A 20378-nucleotide genomic window follows, 5' to 3' on the forward strand; every position below is an offset into this window, starting at 1 on the left:
TCCACACACAATCACTCAGTGTCCTTTAAACAGGGTTCACAGCTTTTCAAGAAAAAAAAATTCCCTGATTTTTCCCCGAAGTTTAAAAATTCCCTGATAATTATTCAAACTCATTCCCAGATTTGCATGTTTTCTAAGTTGTTGCAGTGAATTATATGGATTTTCAGTATAAAAAAATATTAAACTAATTAGTACCACCATAACCAGTCATTCAATGGATGTTGTTTTGATATGCAACAAAATATAACAGAGTCTGACTGACTATTGAACTTTCGACTTTTAGGCCGATCAAAATTCCCTGATTTTTCCCTCATTTGAAGCATTTTCCCCTGATTTGAGGTATTTTTTTTAAAAATCAAACTCTGATTTTCCCTGACTGGAAAAAAGTAAAATAATTTTCCCTTATTTCCCTGATGGGCTGGGAACCCCGTTTATAGCAACAACGAAACAAAAATCTCACTGGACCCTAGCTGACAGTGACACAAACCTTAACACAATCTTACAATGAATCTTTGAAACACAGTTGACATAAACACCACTTGACACCTTGCAAACATCACCCTGTCAAGAACCTTTACACAACCTCACATTCAAGAATCCCTGTAACACCTTTTACTTATAAACCATCGACACCTTGCAAACAGCTCTCTGTCAAAAACCTTTACATATCCTTGCATGCAAAAATCCCTGAAACACCTTTGACTTATAAACCGTCAACACCTTGCAAACATCACCCTGTCAAGAACCTTTACACAGCCTCACATGCAAGAATCCCTGTAACACCTTTTACTTATAAACCATTGACACCTTGCAAACAGCTCTGTCAAAAACCTTTACATATCCTTGCATGCAAGAATCCCTGTAACACCTTTGACTTATAAACCATCAACACCTTGCAAACAACACCCTGTCAAGAACCTTTACACAGCCTCACATGCAAGAATCCCTGTAACACCTTTTACTTATAGACCATTGACACCTAGCAAACAACACCCTGTCAAAAACCTTTACACATCCTTGCATGCAAGAATCCTACAATCTTACAATGAATCTTTGAAACACAGTTGACATAAACACCATTGACACCTGGCAAACAACACCCTGATGAAACACCTTTGGCTCATAAACTATTGACATCTAGCAAACAACACCCTGTCAAAAACCTTTACACAATCTTGCATGCAAGAATGCCTGATGAAACACCTTTGACTTATAAACCATTGACACCGGGCAAACAACACCCTGTCAAAAACCTTTACACAATCTTGCATGCAAGAATGCCTGATGAAACACCTTTGGCTCATAAACCATTGACACCTAGCAAATAGTATCCTGTCATAAACCCACAACCTTGCTACAATCTCTGAACGAACTAGCACCACATCGACAAACAGAATTCTACACCAACCTAATCACAACCTTGCTATGTGAAAAAAAACATCAGGGTCCCGTCTTACGAAGAGTTACGATAGATCCAATCAATCACATCTAAAACACAAGTTTGCTCAAAATATTTTCTAGATATGATGTATATTCATACATTCATAGTTTTCTTGAAAAAATCAGTGTGGTTCTTTGTGTTTACAAAAGTCATTGTGCAAATTTGCTGGACAAAAAAATATGTTGATGGGTTTCCATATACTTGAGGTTGAGCGGATCAATCCTAACTCTTTGTAAGAAAGGGCTCAGGAATAAGTTTCAACTCTTACAACAATGATGCCAAGTAAACGTCCACAAATTAGATGTAACACATTTTAATGTATGCATATGATGTGTTTCTAGCACATAAGAATGAACAAAAATACAAGACGTAAATGTGGATATTCAGAACAGTGTTGTCAGAAAACCTGGTATACAACCTTGGTTTAACCCTAATAGTAAAGCCCACCCCCCCCCCCCCCTCCATTTCCGCTATTCAATTCCCCTATTCTCGTAAACTATGGGATGCCAAAAGTATTTTGAATTGTCTTTAAAGTTGTAGATTCTTACATGAAACTAGACTGCTTGCTCTGCTTTCACAAAAGTGTTGCAATCCCAATCAAAGAAAGTATAAATCTCTAAATTCTTCATTTAGCAAATACATTATCCAATTGTTTACATGCATATAAAATGTCAAACATAAAAATTTCAAAATGATAAGTTGGAGGAAAAAAAGGGATACATATAGCTACAGTACTAAATCCTGGATAACTTTTTGTTATATAGTATAAGGATTGTAAGATAAATTATGTGTTTATTTATTGATTTAGTTTTTTTCTCTAAGGAAGTTCATTGCATGATAAGAATATTCCAGAATGTCAGTTGAGCTTTGCTATGTACTTGCATATTTATTGAGGCACTGCAATGTCTGGTATTTCCGTAATTTACAATAGTGGCTGCCAGCAATGAAAAAGGACAATAGGTACCGTGTTTACAATTAATCGGCATTTGGTTCTGAACCAAATGCCGATGCAGAATCGGCATTTGGATTGCGTTTACACGTTGTTACAGCTCGCGGTTCAGAACCGCGAGCCGATGCAAAAACTTGAAATGATACGCATACCTACAATATACGTCATAATAAAGACAACGCTGGATCAGTGCGCTAACAATTACGTCACAATGGTAAAGTAATTGAAATGCGCACAAATTGCCGGTGCAGAATTGGCTTTCTGTTTACACGTAGTAAAAAAGCCGATTCTGCATCGGATTGCGGTTCAGAACCTACTACTTTAATTTGGTGGTGCAAATTGCCGGTTCTGAACCGCGAGCCGATTCAAGTTACTCGCGTTTACACGCTATGAAAAAGCCGATGCTGCATCGGCTCGCGGTTCAGAACCGCGAGCCGATTCAAATGCCGATTAAGTGTAAACACGGTAAGGGTTAGCTATGTTGTTTACATTGTTCACTTCACTGAGGTAATTTTAGAGTCTTCTAGAGTGGGACTGCTCTAGAAAGAAGGAGAATGTTGTTTTTAAAGACAATACTAGAAGCTTCCATAATAGTGGAAATCTATATTCCGGTATATATATATATATATATAAGCTGGCAGTTTCTTCAAGGACATCATATCAGATCAGAACTCAAACAGTTTCACGCCAGTCTTCATGTCAGAGCCTTGTTCACTTAGAATGTGAAATACAACATTATCTTCTGTGGAATTACTTGCACACCATCAATTAACTGTTTGCGGTTATTTTGAGAAACGGATTCTCAGTTCTCGAGATCATCAACCTGATCTAAAGAACATTTTTCAACCCATGGATTGCTGAAATCAACTGTTTATCATCATCATCTTTATTTTCATGAACATTTCAACTCACTACAGTGACTGTAATTATTCACTGCGTTTCAACATCAATTTCATCTTTACCTGCATTATGGACTTTAATCTAAGGAATCGTTGCCAACCAATATGGACATTATACAGATTTAATACAGGACATGACTTGGAAATACTCAGAACTGACTCTTCAAGATATGTAAGATAATATTAAATTTTTTTTTAGTATATGATCTATGTCCTTAAATTAAGAACGGAATCAAATTTAGAATCTAAATTATTATTTGTTGCAGTATTGCAATAAACATGGTGTCGGTGGCTTTCCATATTCTAGGAGATAAGATCAATCATAGTTGTTTTTTTTTTTAACAGGGCCTTGTGCTTTTGACGCTTCACTGTCAATAAAACTATTGCACTCATCATTCCTATAAAATAGTTCACTTTTGCTTTAAAGGGATGGTCCAGGCTGGAAATATGTCTTTATGAATATTCACTAGGTGGGCTGATGATGTCATATCCCCACTTGTTCTTTTGTATTTTATTATAGGAAATTAGTTTTTTTTTTTAAATTACCAAGAACTAAAACAATTGGATTGATAACTGTTTAAGTGCATTAGTTATTTATTGCTGCAACTTATTTCATCATAATGGAGACACATCATTTACACATGTATAAAAAAATGAAACATTTATGATTTCATGTAATAACATTAGAAAAAGGAAAGTGGAGATGTGACATTATCAGCCTACCTAATGAATATTCATAAAGACATGCCTAGAACCGTTTCACCGGAAAAATGCAAATCTTTAAATAACTTTGTTATTTGTTATCCGATTTTGATGAAATTTTTAGCATTTTGCTCTGTAAATTTTACTCTATTTATTTAGATATAAATATTTTCAGCTCGGACCATCCCTTTAATACATGTACTGGTAATTCCAATACCTACAATTAATCCTGACTCTGATTTGGTTGTTGACAGCTTGATAAACCATGAACTAACATCTGTTTCTTCGATACATACTTTACATTATTTACAAACTTAGCTTTATTTTTCTTTTTAGAATATTAGGAACATATCCTAGATGCTATGTACATTTATGATACATGACTCATATATATTTTTTTCTAATGAATACAGATATACATGTAGGATTTTCATTGATTTAAACAAGTAGTTTAATTATAATTCCAGGTTACCGCATGTACGTCAGGAAAATTTCGAGACTGATATCAAGGATGTACAATTATTATCATTATTCTTCTTTTTTCAGGAAATGAAGATAATACATAGTAACTCCCTGGAATATGTCAGGGGCAGAAATAGTCAACCTTATTCATAGAAAAACTGCTGCTCCACTTCAAGTGGTTATAAAGATTAAATGAAATGAATTTCAAAATACTTTTTTATATAACTAAAATGATATAATTTGGGGTTCCGTTACAGTTGCTCCGGCGACAATTGCTCCTCTCTAAATTCCACACACAGTAATGGAATGACTAACTTCAATCCTGGGTTAATAATAATAATAATAATAGGCATTTATATAGCGCCATCTATCTAGAAATATTCAACTCTGAGGCGCGATGTTATTATTATTACCCCAGCTTTAGCTTGAGCTGCCTTTCTGCGTTCATGCATTCAAGGAATTAATCCTGCCGGCTACCTATTCACCTCACCTGGATCGAGTGCAGCACAATGTTGATAAAGGGCTGGGATTCGAACCCACAACCCTCCGTTTCAAAATCAGAAGACTAATCCACTGGGCCACAATGCTCCAACACTATACCCTACCCTATACCTAACCCTAACCCCAACATAAAACCTTATTGCAACCCTACCCCTACATCTCAGATGAGGAATTGTCGCAGGAGCAAATGTTGTGTCACCGACTAATTCAGAAACATTTTACCCCACCTCCAGTGGTTATAAACATAAAATGACATTTTACTTTAAAGACCTTCCCTTATTGCAAACAAAGTAATAATGTAATTTGGTAGCCTTCAGTCATCAAGTTTCTTCATTACAATTAGAAGAATATGCAGATATGGTTATTGTCGATGTAGATCAGAATCTATTGACTACCAATTTCCCAACTGTGGTGAAAACTGGCATCGACTGATTCCTGTGAACAACAGGAAAATAGGGTACTTGCTGCAAAAGGTTTCTAAGACTAAACCTGCTAAATTCCGATGACATCTGAATAGGGCATTCTTCCAGAGGAATGATAGTCATCATATCCGGTCGATTGCTGTAAATTAAAGAGACAAGATGACAGGGAATATTATGAATATATATGTATTCAAATACAATTGTATTTCAATATCAGAGATTCGAGGGTTATACTACAATATTATCAAGTCAGAGTTTAACCTTAAATCTTATATTGAAGAGTTTTGGAAAATTTCAATTAAAAAAAAATTATTGGCAGATACAAGGGCTTACATTTACAAACTAGAGTTAGTCAGTCATACAGACATGATTGCAGTACCTACATTGTGTTTTCACATATGGAATCTACTAAAGGAGAAGTGCAAACAATGCAATATGTATTAACAAAACTAGTTGATTTATTTGAGTATAAGTGTTAGTAGAGTGTTACATATTGCAAAGAATTATTTACGATCCTACTTTGAGGTACATGTATCTATGCACATAAGATCTTAAAGTGTTAGTACAGTAAGCTGCTACATACACAAAACGGTATTTTAGACCCTGTGTTGACGTATCTCAGTAAACAGGGTCTTCGTGATTTGGATGCTGATTTAAAGGCGGTTCAATGCCTACATCAACTGGTCCTTGTGCATCATCTATGATATCAACAGCCTTTGCCATTGCAACAACTTCATCAGTATCATCACGGTGTAGGGCTAGTGCGAGATCTGAGCATGCATACATACACACACGAGAATACCAGCAAAGCATTGGTTAGTAAAAATATATCACCATGCATACATACTGGTAACATAGGTTAGTAGAAATAAATTACCATGCATATCATGGGTTAGTAAATTTAGAAAATATACCACCTTGCATACATGCATTACACATTATGCAAGAATAAAATACGGTAAATAAAAAGTATAGGTTAGTAGAAATATACCACATCTACGCACACAGGATTTAGCAGCTTTGTGTGAACCAAACCAATTCATCAACTGAGGTTGAAGTCACTAAAAAAGTATTCTTTTGAAGAGGGGATATGGATATACAATGTAGGTTTCCTATTTTGGAAGAATGGTTTGTTGTTTATTTGGGTTGCATTCTTTAGGATTTCGTTGCTCCGATGACGGTAGTGTTAAGAAGCAAATAATAATAAGTTAGTTCAGTGTTTCTGTGCATGTACATTTTTTATTGAAGGATTGTTACTGGAGTGCTGGAATGGCAGGGGAGGGGGGGCGGAATGTCTTTTAAAGAGGATATGCTAGCTGGACACAGAAGGACCACTTACACTTTTCAAATCTAAAGTCTTTCACAAGTATTTTTCTTGATGACTGAAATACTCATCTTTTGTCCACCCCCTCCCCCTACCCCTTTACCAGATGATGGAATTAATTCCTAAATAATAACAATGAAATAGGAAATAAAGAAATATATAAGTAGATGGATTATTAACAACACAAATGAACTATATCAATATACTATTGTTTCCCCTTTCCTATTTTAGTATGATATACAGTACCCAAAGAATGCAGGGCTATACTAGATATGGTATTAAAGAGACTGCCACACCAAGAGCCCATAACACAAAGCTTAGCAATGATCGTAGAACAAATTTTCATGATTGATTGCATTGACTACAATGAATGTACAATTAATCGTAAAAATCAAGCGTACGATCAATCGTTATGCTTTTGTTACGGAGCCCAGGTCGTCGTAGCCAACATAGGCCATTGCATATATGGGAAGCCATTTTAACATTAAATCATATTTCTTGAAATCAATCATAATTCTTGATTTCAGTTTAATTCCATGACCATGTTTCATCAATATCTGTCATCCGGCATGCTGTCAGACCTAAAATCTTTCCTTGATGCTATTTGACTGAGAATTATGGTAACTGCAAGTCCTGTTTATCCAACAGCCATCCTTGTAACAGTGCTTCTCAGCCAATCAAAATCAAGGAAAGTTGTCGGACAACAAAAGCTGCTACAGGTAATGCTCAGGAGCCCGTAACACAAAGCTTAGCAATGACCGTATAACAAACTTTCACGATTGGTTGCATAGACTACAATGTACAATCAATTGTAAAAATCAAGTGTACGATCAATCGTTAGGCTTTGTGTTACGGAGCCCAGAAGATGTCAAGAATTCATTTCATAATGGCCAAAACTTATTTGTGCTATTATGCTATTAACCACTGACGGATCCAAGGGGGGGGGGGGGCACAGCCAGCCCATGGCATGCCCCCCCCCCCTTCTGAGAAGCAAAATTAAAATTTGTAATGTAAAAATGCCATTAAAACAGAAGTGTGACCCCTCTTTTGAAAGTGAAGACCTTTTTTTGTGTGTTTTTTTTTTGCTTGTAAAAATTTTTCTTGGAAAAACGCCCCCCCCCCCTTTGGAAAATCCTGGATCTGCCCCTGCAATTACATGATACCAAGAAAATATGACAAAATGGCTTGCCATAGGTACATCAGCATATGCAGGCTATAATCGTAAGGACCAAGGAGTGACGGAGCCTTATATAGCAGGGTCATACCGTGAAAGACAGTGCAAATCATAACTGCATCATACACCTATAAATGGGGATTCGCAAATAAAATAGAACATTCAAAATAAGGCACAAGAGCAAGGCAGGTTAGAATAAAGCATGGCAAATGCATCTTAGTAAACTCATATGTGCATATTGTTGTGCATAGAAAACACAGCAACATGGGGAAAGTGACAACATTACATGTATTTGATCGCTTTAATTCTAAAATCATGAAAGGGGTTCATCTATTTCTTTTGAAAAACAAAATAATTGAATGTTGTTGTTGTTTTTTCCTGGGGGGGGGGTAATTCGAAACTTCTTGTTCCAACAGATTCACAGATAAAGGCAAGATTGACACAGTATTAAACTTAAAAGGGGTAATCCAGGCTGAAACTACATGTAATATGATTTGAACAGAAAAGAAAAATTAGACAAACAAAACATTGAAATTTTGATAAATATTGGACAAGGAATAGCAAAGTTATGGCATTTTAAAGATTTGCATATTCCAGTGAAACAGTACAGGTACTTAAGAATATTGAATGAGCACACTGATGATGTCATATCCCCACTTGTTCTTTTGTTCTTTCTCATGTGAAATAAGGTTTATTCCATTTTTTTTTCTTCTCAAACTAAAAAAAAAATTGGAATGGCAACTAGTGCATTATTTATTCATTGCTGCAACTTATTTAATTACAAGGGAGGCATATCATTCACACAGAATGAAAAGATGACTTAAAGAGAAATGCCAGTAGTTGCAGTAAACACTGATTTCATGAGAAAGTCTGTAAACCAGGCTTAATTGTCAGTATATCATCGAGGATCTAGATCTGGTACAGTTACATAAACTGAACTTTGTGAAATCATAAAATCTAAGCTGAAATACGATCACACTGAAGATCGCCAACACAGATAGGCACACGTGGGACAGTGTATTATAATTGCCGGAATAAAGACCCGACGGAAGTGACCGAATCCGCGCTTATTTTGCTTATTTCTCAGCAATTACACAATTTCTTCCAGAATCCTTTGGCACATATTTTTTATTCATACAAACAGACACTTGGGTGGTCATTATATTAGATTCTGTAAAAAGTCATTTTGAGATCGTTACCAGAACTGGAATTTACCTTTAAGTATGATTTCATGTAATCACATAAAAGGGAATGTGGGGAAGTAAACATCATCAGCCAACCTTATGAATATTCATGATGACATAACTGTTTTCACAATATATTGCTGAAATTGGAAAGTCAGTAACTTTGCTGTTTGTTATCAGATTTTGATGAAATGTTGAAACATTTTGCTCCGTAAATTTTTCTCGATTAATCTAGATATAAATATTCTAAGCCTGGAGTACCCCTTTAACTGCAGAAAAATATTAATCATGCACTATAAAACAGCAACGTGCATGTGAAAATATTCTCTTTTCCATAAACAATGACAGACTATCAGTCGCTATGGTATAACTGTAATTAAAGGACAAGTCATCCCAACAAAAAGTTGATTTGAATAAAGAGAGAAAAATCCAACAAGAATAACACTGAAAATTTCATCAAAATCGGATGTAAAATAAGAAAGTTATGACATTTTAAAGTTCTGCTTAATTTAAAAAAACAGTTATATGTCCATCCTCGGCAGTATGCAAATGAGAAAACTGATGACGTCATCCACTCACTATTTCTTTTGTATTTTATCATATGAAATATGAAATATTCTAATTTTCAAGTGAAACAACAATTAATTACTCCCTAAACATGTGGAATTAGCACTGTTTAATACTATATGGTTCAGTCAATTTGGTCCTTATTGTCAAATCTGTAAAAAATGAAATAATGTATAGTTCAAACAATAAAAAAAAAAAAGAAATAGTGAGTGATGGACATCGTCAACTGACTCATTTGCATGTCACTGAGTTGTGCATATCATTGTTTTGTGAAAAATAAGCGAAACTTTAAAATGCCAAAACTCTCTAATTTTACATCCGAATTTGATGAAATTTTCAGTTATGCTAGTTTGATTTTCTCTGTTTATTCTAATCAACATTTTCTTGGGTGGACTTGACCTTTAAGAACAGCATTGTGGAACAAGTCCCCAGCTCAGAAACAAAACAGTTTACTGCACAATAAAAAGAATCATACACTAGCTACTCATAAGTCATTCTTACCTTCAACTATCTTATGATAAGAGAAATGGAGATAAAGGAGGAATAACAGATGGATGGAGGCGACGATTCCTGCTATAATTAGCTTCTGAGATTTAGCTGACGTTCTTGAAATGTAAACCATAACCTATACAAAAAACAGAGGCAGTGGACTGTTTTCAAAAAGTTGTACCATTAGATGACAAAGTTATCCATATTAATCAGTGCAGGAAATACATCAGGGCGACAGGCGATTCTGCACTTTTGATTGCCCAAATCGCTCCTAAACTATGCAAAATGGAATATTTAGAAAATCAATATGCTCCATACACCCGAATGATAAGATACTTTTACATCATAAATAAAAGTAGTCCATGGAAGTGAAGGAAATGGCCTCAAATTTCAGCAATTGCAAGAATGAGACCAAAAAATACACCCCAAAATAAGATTTCCTACCCTGACATTAATATATTTAAAGACACAGGGCACTGCAGTGTTTTGAAAAAAAATATGATTTTAAGATAAAATGAATGAACCTCACCAGAATTAGCCTTTTGACAAGTACTTGTGACTTGGCTATTTTCCTCGTCAAGTAGTGACCGAGACGAGACTAGCAATCGAAGAAGAGAGTTTGTGAGACCCTGGTGAGTGTGAGAGCGAGCGCTTCAGTCAAGAGGCCTTTTGGAACATTAAGGGGACGTGAATGTATGAACTATTCTTGAGCATGCCAATGTGCCAATAATATTAATAATAATAATAGGCATTTATATAGCGCCATCTATCTAGAAATATTCTATTTATTTATCAAGGCGCATTGTTTATTATTATTATTACCCCGGCTTTAGCTCAAGCTGCCTTTCAGCGCTCAGTGCATTCAAGGAATTAATCCTACCGGGTACCCATTCACCTCACCTGGGTTGAGTGCAACACAATGTAGATAAATTTCTTGCTGAAGGAAATTACGCCATGGCTGGGATTCGAATCCACACCGTCAGCGTTGATGACATCATAAAACCAGGAATATTCGCTTCCGTGGTAAGGGTCATGCAGGGTTCATTGATGCGAATGATACGATCACTGATTGGCCGCTATCTCTCAGGTAGTGATCGTGAGTCGCAAACAACGATTAACATAAGAAATCCTAGACATGTTCCTAAAGGCCATGTTACTGGGATTGCAATCCTGCATTCAACCAATTCAATCATTCAGTCGGTAGGCGTTTGGGATTTACATCATAACAGACACCTAAAGGCCTTCGCTAAAGGCTACAAAAGAATATACAAATAATTCAAAAGTGTTAAGAAAAGGGTAATCTTACCATTTTAGCTGCTGATAATCCTCCTAATACACCCCACATGGAGTAGAATAATGAATGGGAATCACTGTGAAGAGCTGTACCTAGAAACAATACAATGCAGTATGATGACATAGCGTATCCCTGAAAGAGAAACAGAGACAAAGAAAAAGATCCCTATTAACTCTGATTCTTCAATCATTTTTACATGAATATATCCTGTGATTTGTTATATTTTGGGGGTTATTTAATATGTATGTACCTTTTTGTATTTAGTAGTAACTGAAGATCTCTTCGTTCACACACATATCTGGAGTTTTTTGTATTTATCCAAAGGAACTGCTGCTGGGCTCGAGCCATGAGTGTCTTCGGACGGTGTGTGTGCTCAATAAGACATCACCAGTATTATAATTATTATTATAGACCTTATGAAAAAGTTAAAGAAACATGTTTGTCGCACATATCACATTAAGTGTGAGCTTAACCAAACTGCCTTATGTGCAGTAAATAAAGTAACTTTAAAAATCAAAAGAATCATGGCATCAAACTGTTCAATATTAAACCTAGGACGTAAAGACAAACAGCCCTTTGAAATAGATAATTCCTACCCTGGTCAAAATTAACATTCTATTGAGTACTTACAATCGATGTGAGGACTTGAGGATATTGACAAATGTATTAAAGATGTAAGAAAGGGTGTAAAAGAAAAGATATTTGCATTAACAGTCAATGTGAGGACTTGTAGGAAAGTGTTGAATGTGGGAAGACGTGTAAAGAATCGAAATGTGTACATGTACTTGCGTTCAATGTGAGGACTTGCGGGAAAGTGATGAATGTATTGCAGATGTAGAAAGCAGTGTCAAAAATAGACATGCATTACGTCAAACCCCCGTTTGGAGAAAGACCGCAGTTCAGATTGCAAACTGCGGTGTTATACCCCATTTTCCATTTGGGATCTCCCAAAAATCATTTCCAAGCCCTTATCAACCGCGCTTGGCCAGGTAATCCAGGGGTAATCCCCGCTGTCTCAATTTCACCTCCACAGGCCAGTATATGAGCGTTGAGCAAAGGACGAAAAGATAAATAACAGCTTTGCTATTACGTAAGACTTCTCTGCCTGTAGTAGGACCTTCGGAATGAAATTATTGTATTTGATATTTAATCACGTTTTCAAAGGCATATTGTATTCAGTAATCCAATGTTAGTCAATTTTCAATTTCGAACGAAGAAAATTGACCTCGAAATAACGAAAGTAAGCGAATAAAATTGACGGCATGCTTTGCAGCTAGGGACCGCACTCAGCGCTGCACATGCATCCCATCATGTGTGGCCCCCTGCTGTGACTGTATATATGCCGGGCTGTTGTGTTATCTTCGGACCGACGTCAAGAAACAGGTGTTTTGATACTTAAATTGCTTGCTTGGGGCAGTTAGGGTTTGTCGTACTTGGAGAAGAGAATTGATGAAAAGGGAAACTGGGGTAAAGTGTTCTCAAATGGAAGTTTTCTGTCATGTGTACATCTAGTGATTTTGCGTAGCCGGACCAAGCATTATGGAGATCGGGCTTTTAGCCATGTAGCCCCAGTTATGTGGAATAGACTCCCAAGCACTTTCAGGAATTTGAACAATCTAAAGACATAGTCTGCTGGGCAAACCCTTCACTCGAGTCAAGGGTCTGAATGTGCAGCCTACTCATGCCTTGTGTACTGAAGGCCCTCTCGTTCAGCAAGTTTTGTATGTGCTAGTATTTGCGTGGAGGCACACTTGTTGATCAAAGTTCCAATCAGGGTTTGTGCCTGCAGACTACTAAAGACATTCCAATCAAGAGTCAAACATTACCTTTTTACACAAGCATACTAGAGTACTTATTTTTCCCTTACATATATATATAATTGATATATATATATACATATATATGAATGTTAAGTTTGATGATTATGATATTGATGATTTCCAATGTTTTTGTTTATTTGATATGTAGCGCCTGGAGTAATGATTCATTTGAAAGTGCCCATTAGAAATAATTATTATCATATATCATTATGTACTGACAGTCAATGTGAGGACTTGCAGGAAATTGATGAATGTATTACGGATGTAGGAAGCAGTTTATAAGAGAAGAGATGTGTACTTACAGTCAATGTGAGGACTAGCAGGAAAGTGATGAATGTAGATGTAGGAAGAAGTGTAGAAGAATAGAAATGTGTACTTACAGTCAATGTGAGGACTAGCAGGAAAGTGATGAATGTAGATGTAGGAAGAAGTGTAAAAGAATAGAAATGTGTACTTACAGTCAATGTGAGGACTTGCAGGAAAGTGATGAATGTATTACAGATGTAGGAAGCAGTATAAAAGAGAAGCGAAGCCAGGAACCAGTAACCAAAACAGATCCCGACTGATGACCCCATCAAAGTCCCTTCTTTCTGTAAAAAATTAACAAAAAAGATATTGTTAATCCACAGCTTTGTGGACAGATACATATCACAGTGTGAACAGATACATACCACAGTGTGAATATATCCATACCACAGTATGAATAGAAACATACCACAGAGTGAACAGATATATACCACAGTGAGTGTGAATATGTTCATACCACAGTGTGATCAGATACAGACAACAGTGTGAATAGATACATACCACAGAGTGAACAGATACATACCACAGAGTGAACAGATACATACCACAGTGAGTGTGAATATGTTCATACCACAGTGTGATTGATACAGACAACAGTGTGAATAGATCCATACCACAGTATGGATAGATACATACCACAGTGTGAATAGATACATACCACAGTGTAAATAGATACATACCACATTGTGAATAGATACATACCACATTGTGAATAGATACATTGTGAAAAGATCCATACCACAGTATGGATAGATAAATACCACAGTGTGAATAGATACATACCACAGTATGAATAGATGCATATCACAGTGTGAAAAGATACATACGACAGTGTGAATAGATACATACCACAATGTGAATAGAAACATACCACAGAGTGAACAGATACATACCACAGTGAGTGTGAATATGTTCATACCACAGTGTGATCAGATACAGACAATAGTGTGAATAGATCCATACCACAGTATGGATAGATACATACCAGTGTGAATAGATAAATACCACAATATGAATAGATCTATGCATATCACAGTGTGAAAAGATACATACCACAGTGTAAATAGATACATAATAATAATAATAATAATAAAAAACAGTTCTTGTATAGCGCATATCACAATTATGAATAATGTCTCTATGCGCTTCCAATAGATACATACATTGTGAATAGATCCATACCACAGTATGGATAGAAAAATACCACAGTGTGAATAGATACATACCACAGTATGAATAGATGCATATCACAGTGTGAAAAGATACATACCAGTGTGAATAGATACATACCAGTGTGAATAGATACTTACCACATTGTGAATAGATGCATACCACAGTGTGAATAGATACATGATACCACATTGTAAATAGATACATACCACATTGTGCATAGATACATACCAGTGTGAATAGATACATACCATATTGTGAATAGATACATACCAAAGTTTGAACAGATACATACCAAAGTGTGAACAGATACATATCACAGTGGGAATAGATACATACCACAGTAAGTATGAAGAGATATATATTCCACAGTGTGAACAGATACATATCACATCGTGAACAGATACATACAACCGCGTGAATAGATACAAACCAAAGTGTGAATAGATATATACTAAAGTGTGATTAGATTTCACAGTGTGCACTAAACAAGATACATACTACAGTGTGAATAGATACCAAAGTGTGTCTAGAGTCTTTCATTCCATAGAGTAATGCAGCTATCAGAGACACACACACAGCTATACATACCACAGTGTGAACAGATACATGTACATACTACAGTGTGAATAGATACATATCACAGTGCGAATAGATACATACCACAGTGTGTCCGGAGTCTTTCATTCCATAGAGTAAGACAGCTATCAGTGTGAAAACTACCATAAGAGGGCCATACAGTTCACCAACTACTTTCTGCAAAAAAAAATAATGATAAAAACAATAAAGAGTTTGAATTATTACATCCAAAATCATCTTACTTTTATGTAGGACAATTCAGGCAATCTAAAATACACTAATAATATAACGTACACTATGTATTCTTTCCTGGGAAATTGTTGGTCCTGAAAAGAACACCCGAACTCAAAGTTTTGACAAGTGTGCTACGATCGTCTTCAAAAGCAACAAGATAAAACAGTCACTACGATATTAAAAGCTGGAAAATATATTACTTGGACGCTCTGCATATACTGTATGTTTTAAGTGGTGCAAAACTTACTAGAGCTTGATTCTAAGAAAATCCCACAATACTCAGGAAGAAATTGTTCTAATATCTAGAATGATGACAGATTCACCTTACCTGTGGATTCCCAGTTAGCTTCCTTGGAACGAACGAAAATAGTAGCCTGCAAATTGGCAACAAAGAAAAGAAATTGTGAAATTTTCATGAACATTAGATCAATGATGTTGTTTTTACTATCATTATGATATTAATTATAAATACTATCACTGATATTATCATGATCATCATCACAATCATTATTATCATAGCTAGTATTATAGTATTTGCATTAATTATTATTATTCCTACTAACATCATCATGACCATGATTAGCTTATGAGTACAGCATCAGGGAAGGTATTTCCTGAAAGAGGGCTGATTTTAATTCTGCATGCCAAAATGACACTTTTTGCATTCAACAATTTTGATATGCTACAGTATGTAATAGCCCATTGTTACAGGCTCTTGGCCCTATTACCTTGCTACTACAACCTTGGGTTCAACATCAAAGTATGGTCGGAGGATATCTATGTTGCCATAAATGTCAAACGCCTTCCGGGCTTGCTGACGACTAGCTTGCCAGACCTGGATCAGGTCATTAATAAGAGGGGCGAGAGGAGATCGAGAAAAGGGGAGAGAGAGAGAGATGAGAGTAATGGGAAGGGGTGCGGAAGGGAGAGAAGAGGGAGGTGAGAAAGAGAGAGGATGAAAAGAACGAGGGATCAAGACAGAAGGTGGGAGAGATTTAATGACAGAGATGAAGAGAATGGGTATGGATGGGGAGAGGAGAGAAAGGGGAGGCAAGGAGGGAACAAGACATAAGGGGGAGGGGAAAAGAGAGAAAGAGAGGAACACATTTTGTCATTATAACAACGTACAAGAATTTCACATAATTGACAAAACACGAACTAGTAAACCTAAATAATAAATCAACTCAGTTTAAAAAATTTGAATTTGGAAAGGCTTTGTGCAGGTTTTTGCACAAATTAGGTATCAACACAAATTGAGGCACATATAGAACCGAGTCCAGTCTTAAATTTTGCTTTTTAGATTCAAATAGCATCTTACACCTGGAAGGCATTTTGTATTCTAAAAAATGTCTACTTCACTGCATTAAAAATATGAAACAGAACAAAATCTATAGTGTGACATGTTCCAAAGATATTTATAATTATTTTTTCCTACATGTTGTATACATAGCATGAACAAGTATGGAATGGCATTTCTTTCCAAATTTTAATCCATGACAATCGGAAGTAGGAAATGATTGTATGGTGTATTTCTTCTCTTTTTTGTGACAAAGCCAATAACTGATTTAAATTTTTCAGAGGAACATACAAAAATAAGCAGAATGTCAGCCTGAGAGTTTCAGTTGTTATTTGTTATATTTGAATGTGAGTAAATTCCTTATTTAAGTTATATTCTATCATTTCTTTAAACATCATAAATAGAATTTGATAGCTCACAGAGATTAGTTCCATCTTTAGCATGTTTGTTTAACGTCAATAGAAGACATGATTGAGTTACTTTATGGGGTGGAACAAGAAATTAAGACAATTATACCGAATCTGCCATCTGGCTCTTCATTGCATCCATGAAGGTTGCTTCCGACGGCTTTGCTGATTGGCTATCTCCGTGCTGATCAGCTTCACCATTGGTCAGTTCGGGTGGTTGCTGTACCAACGAGGGCGTGGCTTCATTATCCTTCTCAAGGTAATTGGCATCAGAGAGATCAATCACAGCTGATGCGTTCTGTAGAAGAAAAAACATTTTAAAGACTTTCTGCAAAAGGTGATTGGTTGATATATATTCACTTAAAAAATTATTCACTAAAAATAATGACATATTTTCATTAACAACCCTCATAACCATCGCAAAAATGCTTGACATGATGAGGACGGTCAAGGTGATGATGACGATGATCATTTCAATGACAATGTGTGTAATTATAACAATAAAAACTTGAAAACTTGAAACATAAACAGTGTTCTATCGAGACCCATTTTAGTGGTGGTCACGATTTTTTTTTTTAGGCTGAGTTGGCAGTCTTTAAGCCATGAGTGAAGGAACATCAATGTAATAACTATCTGACATTAATTTGCAAATCTTTGTAAATGAACAAATAAAACAAGATTAAAGATAGAAATGAATGCAGGTCAATTTCCTCTTTTCGAATAGTTCATTTTATACACTTTCCATTTGGAATTAGTGGTGGACGGGAGCAGTGTTTTTCAGGATGAATGGTGGTCAGAAATCTTCGGTGCCGGTTGGGCCCGACCACTGCCATCCACTGTAGCGATAAGTTACAACACTGATCATAAAAAGGCCTAATCAATTTTTTTTTTTTGCCAGCATAAATATAAATTTTTAGCAATTAAAGTCTAGATCTAAAATTCAATTAGAATCAATGTTAAAATATTTTTTGAAAATTTGTATCAAACGTGTGCTAATTTAAAGGGGAATCCAACCCAAACAAAAACTTGTTTTTATAAGGAAAAGAAAAATCAGACAAGTTAATAGGTGAAAGTTTGAACAATATTGGACAAACAACAAGAAAGTTATGAATTTTTAAAAGTTGTAAATATTGGTAATCACTATACCCATGGAGACTTCAAATTGGCCGCATATGGGATGTCATAGTGATGTAAGGCAAGAACTACTCTTCCATGTACTCCAATACATATTATGGCTAAAATGTCATTTTTCCCAAAAGTTTTATTTCAAATTATAAAATTATATTTTGCTTTCATGAGGACATAAAACAATATACTTCCTGGGTTATATTTAGATTACTGCCCCAGGGGGATGGGTACTTAGGAGAAAACCACAAATCCCTGATAATAAAGTACATGGCCTATGGGAAAGTTGTCCTTGCATGCCCCTTGTCATAATTTACTTACCCAGTGGCCAATTTGAAATCTACATAGTATTAGTGATCTCAATTTTAAAGCAGCTATAACTTTCTTATTGCTTGTCCGATTTCTTTCAAACTTTCACCATTCTGTTTAATTTATTTTTCTCCTTCCCAACGCAACATTTTATGGCCAAGGCTGGATTCCCCTTTAAGAAATGCTTTTTCATAAAGGCAAGGGTCTGAATCCTGCCTTTAATAGACAATAGGCAGTAGAGGCACTGTTCCAAAAATTGAGATTGTCCAAGAAAACAAGGATATATCCTCATAAACCAGGACAAATCCTCATAAACCAGGACAATTACGTCGCCATCTTGATTTCTATGTCTTTCGCCAAGCGAAAGACAAAGAAATCAAGATGGCGACGTAAACAAGGCCGTAAGCTCTTCCCATCTTAACATTTTTCTCATTTTTTTATGAAATCTTGTTTAAAAATGAAAATCAATATCGTAGAAATGTCAGAAATGAAGGTGTACCCCATGTACATGATTTAGGGCTAGATCTTTTAGAGGGAAAGTAGAAATCTCGGGGGCGAAAGTTTCAAACTTTCAGGTTTTGGGACGGTACCGGTATGTGTAGCCGTATGGGAAGCAATTCCAGGCTCCATGGGGAGTAAGCCTACGTATAGTAGACTGATTTTTACTCTCCAGGAGCCTCTATGCTACGTGGCAGTGGATCTAGACTATATAGTCATACTCATATTTTAGTCTTATTTAGGGAAATTAGGGCCTAACTAAATACTAACTTAGTTGTTTATATCAGCGGACAGCGGTTATTAAATTTTTGACTGGACGTTGACAATAATTTCATACATTTTTTTTAATTAGACTAAAATTTTGCTTAGCCTCTTAGTTTTTACAGAGACGGCTTCAATTAAAGTCAAGCGCTAAATAAAATCGATGTAACGTTAGAACTAACGTTAGAATGTAGATCTACGAATGTGTCCCAGCTCAGCGCAGCACGCAGCGGGTGGGTCCGGGGAGAAGATCTGTCGGATTCCGCACAACAACACGCATCCACAACACTAAACAGTCACAATAATCGGCTGCTAGCTAGCGCATTTCCACCACACAATCAATCATCTTATCATCAATCATTCCCAACATGATAGAAATGTAAAACACACCAATCGTGGATTACATTAGTATTGTGGAAATGATGGATAAATACCCCCAAAAATTAATTATAAAGCATTTTTCTTACCATTTCGTCATTTTTTGCGTACCACTCGGAACTCGCCATGGTGGCAGTTTTTCATGTTAAATAACGTAGAGGGCGTCATACGACTTTGATGAAATGTCATGAACAATATTCATTGCGCTATAAAAATAACAATTCCAATTCATTTTTAATTTTTTTTTAAATAGAAAAGATCTTCGTAAGACTGCCTGGACTGTCTGAATAGAAGGCGTATACATACATATATATATATATATACTCTAGCGTACATAAGGGGGGCAGGGGGGCAGACTGCCCTCCCCCCCCCCCCCCCTGACGAGTCACAAGGAAAAAAAAAGCGAAAAAAGGGAAAGAAAAAAGAAAAGAGGAAAAAGGAAAGAGAGAAAAAGGGGAAAGGGGAAAAAGAAGAAAGAGTTGAAGAGAAAGGGGAAAACAAAAACTGGACTGCAGACTGTCGGAAAAAAAATTATAAACTGTCGGGCACACGGGGCTGCTCCAACTGATTCGGTTTTTTAGTTCCA

General features: G+C 36.0%; 1 protein-coding gene across 4 annotated transcripts; it reads right to left on the reverse strand.

Moving 5' to 3' along the window:
- Nucleotides 1-1738: 1738 nt before the first annotated feature.
- Nucleotides 1739-19952, reverse strand: LOC129263741 (protein YIPF3-like). Of its 4 annotated transcripts, none has more exons than XM_054901647.2 (10): nucleotides 19882-19952; nucleotides 17331-17519; nucleotides 16246-16352; nucleotides 15846-15891; nucleotides 15368-15460; nucleotides 13687-13818; nucleotides 11421-11540; nucleotides 10127-10250; nucleotides 5960-6146; nucleotides 3261-5515 (listed from the first exon to the last, which is right to left on the reverse strand). In XM_054901647.2, the coding sequence occupies exons 1-9, from the start codon at nucleotides 19918-19920 to the stop codon at nucleotides 5995-5997; spliced, it is 1002 nt and encodes a 333-aa protein (XP_054757622.2). In that variant the 5' UTR covers nucleotides 19921-19952; the 3' UTR covers nucleotides 3261-5515; nucleotides 5960-5994. The 4 variants fall into 4 exon arrangements, 3 of the variants coding, with proteins under 3 accessions (XP_063957141.1, XP_054757622.2, XP_063957142.1); XM_064101072.1 differs by lacking the exon at nucleotides 5960-6146 and adding an exon at nucleotides 7966-8002 and having other exon boundaries at nucleotides 3487-5515; XM_064101071.1 differs by lacking the exon at nucleotides 5960-6146 and having other exon boundaries at nucleotides 1739-5515.
- Between the last annotated feature and the right edge of the window lie 426 nt (nucleotides 19953-20378).

Source organism: Lytechinus pictus, chromosome 6, assembly GCF_037042905.1.
Source record: "Lytechinus pictus isolate F3 Inbred chromosome 6, Lp3.0, whole genome shotgun sequence".
NCBI lineage: Eukaryota > Metazoa > Echinodermata > Echinoidea > Temnopleuroida > Toxopneustidae > Lytechinus > Lytechinus pictus.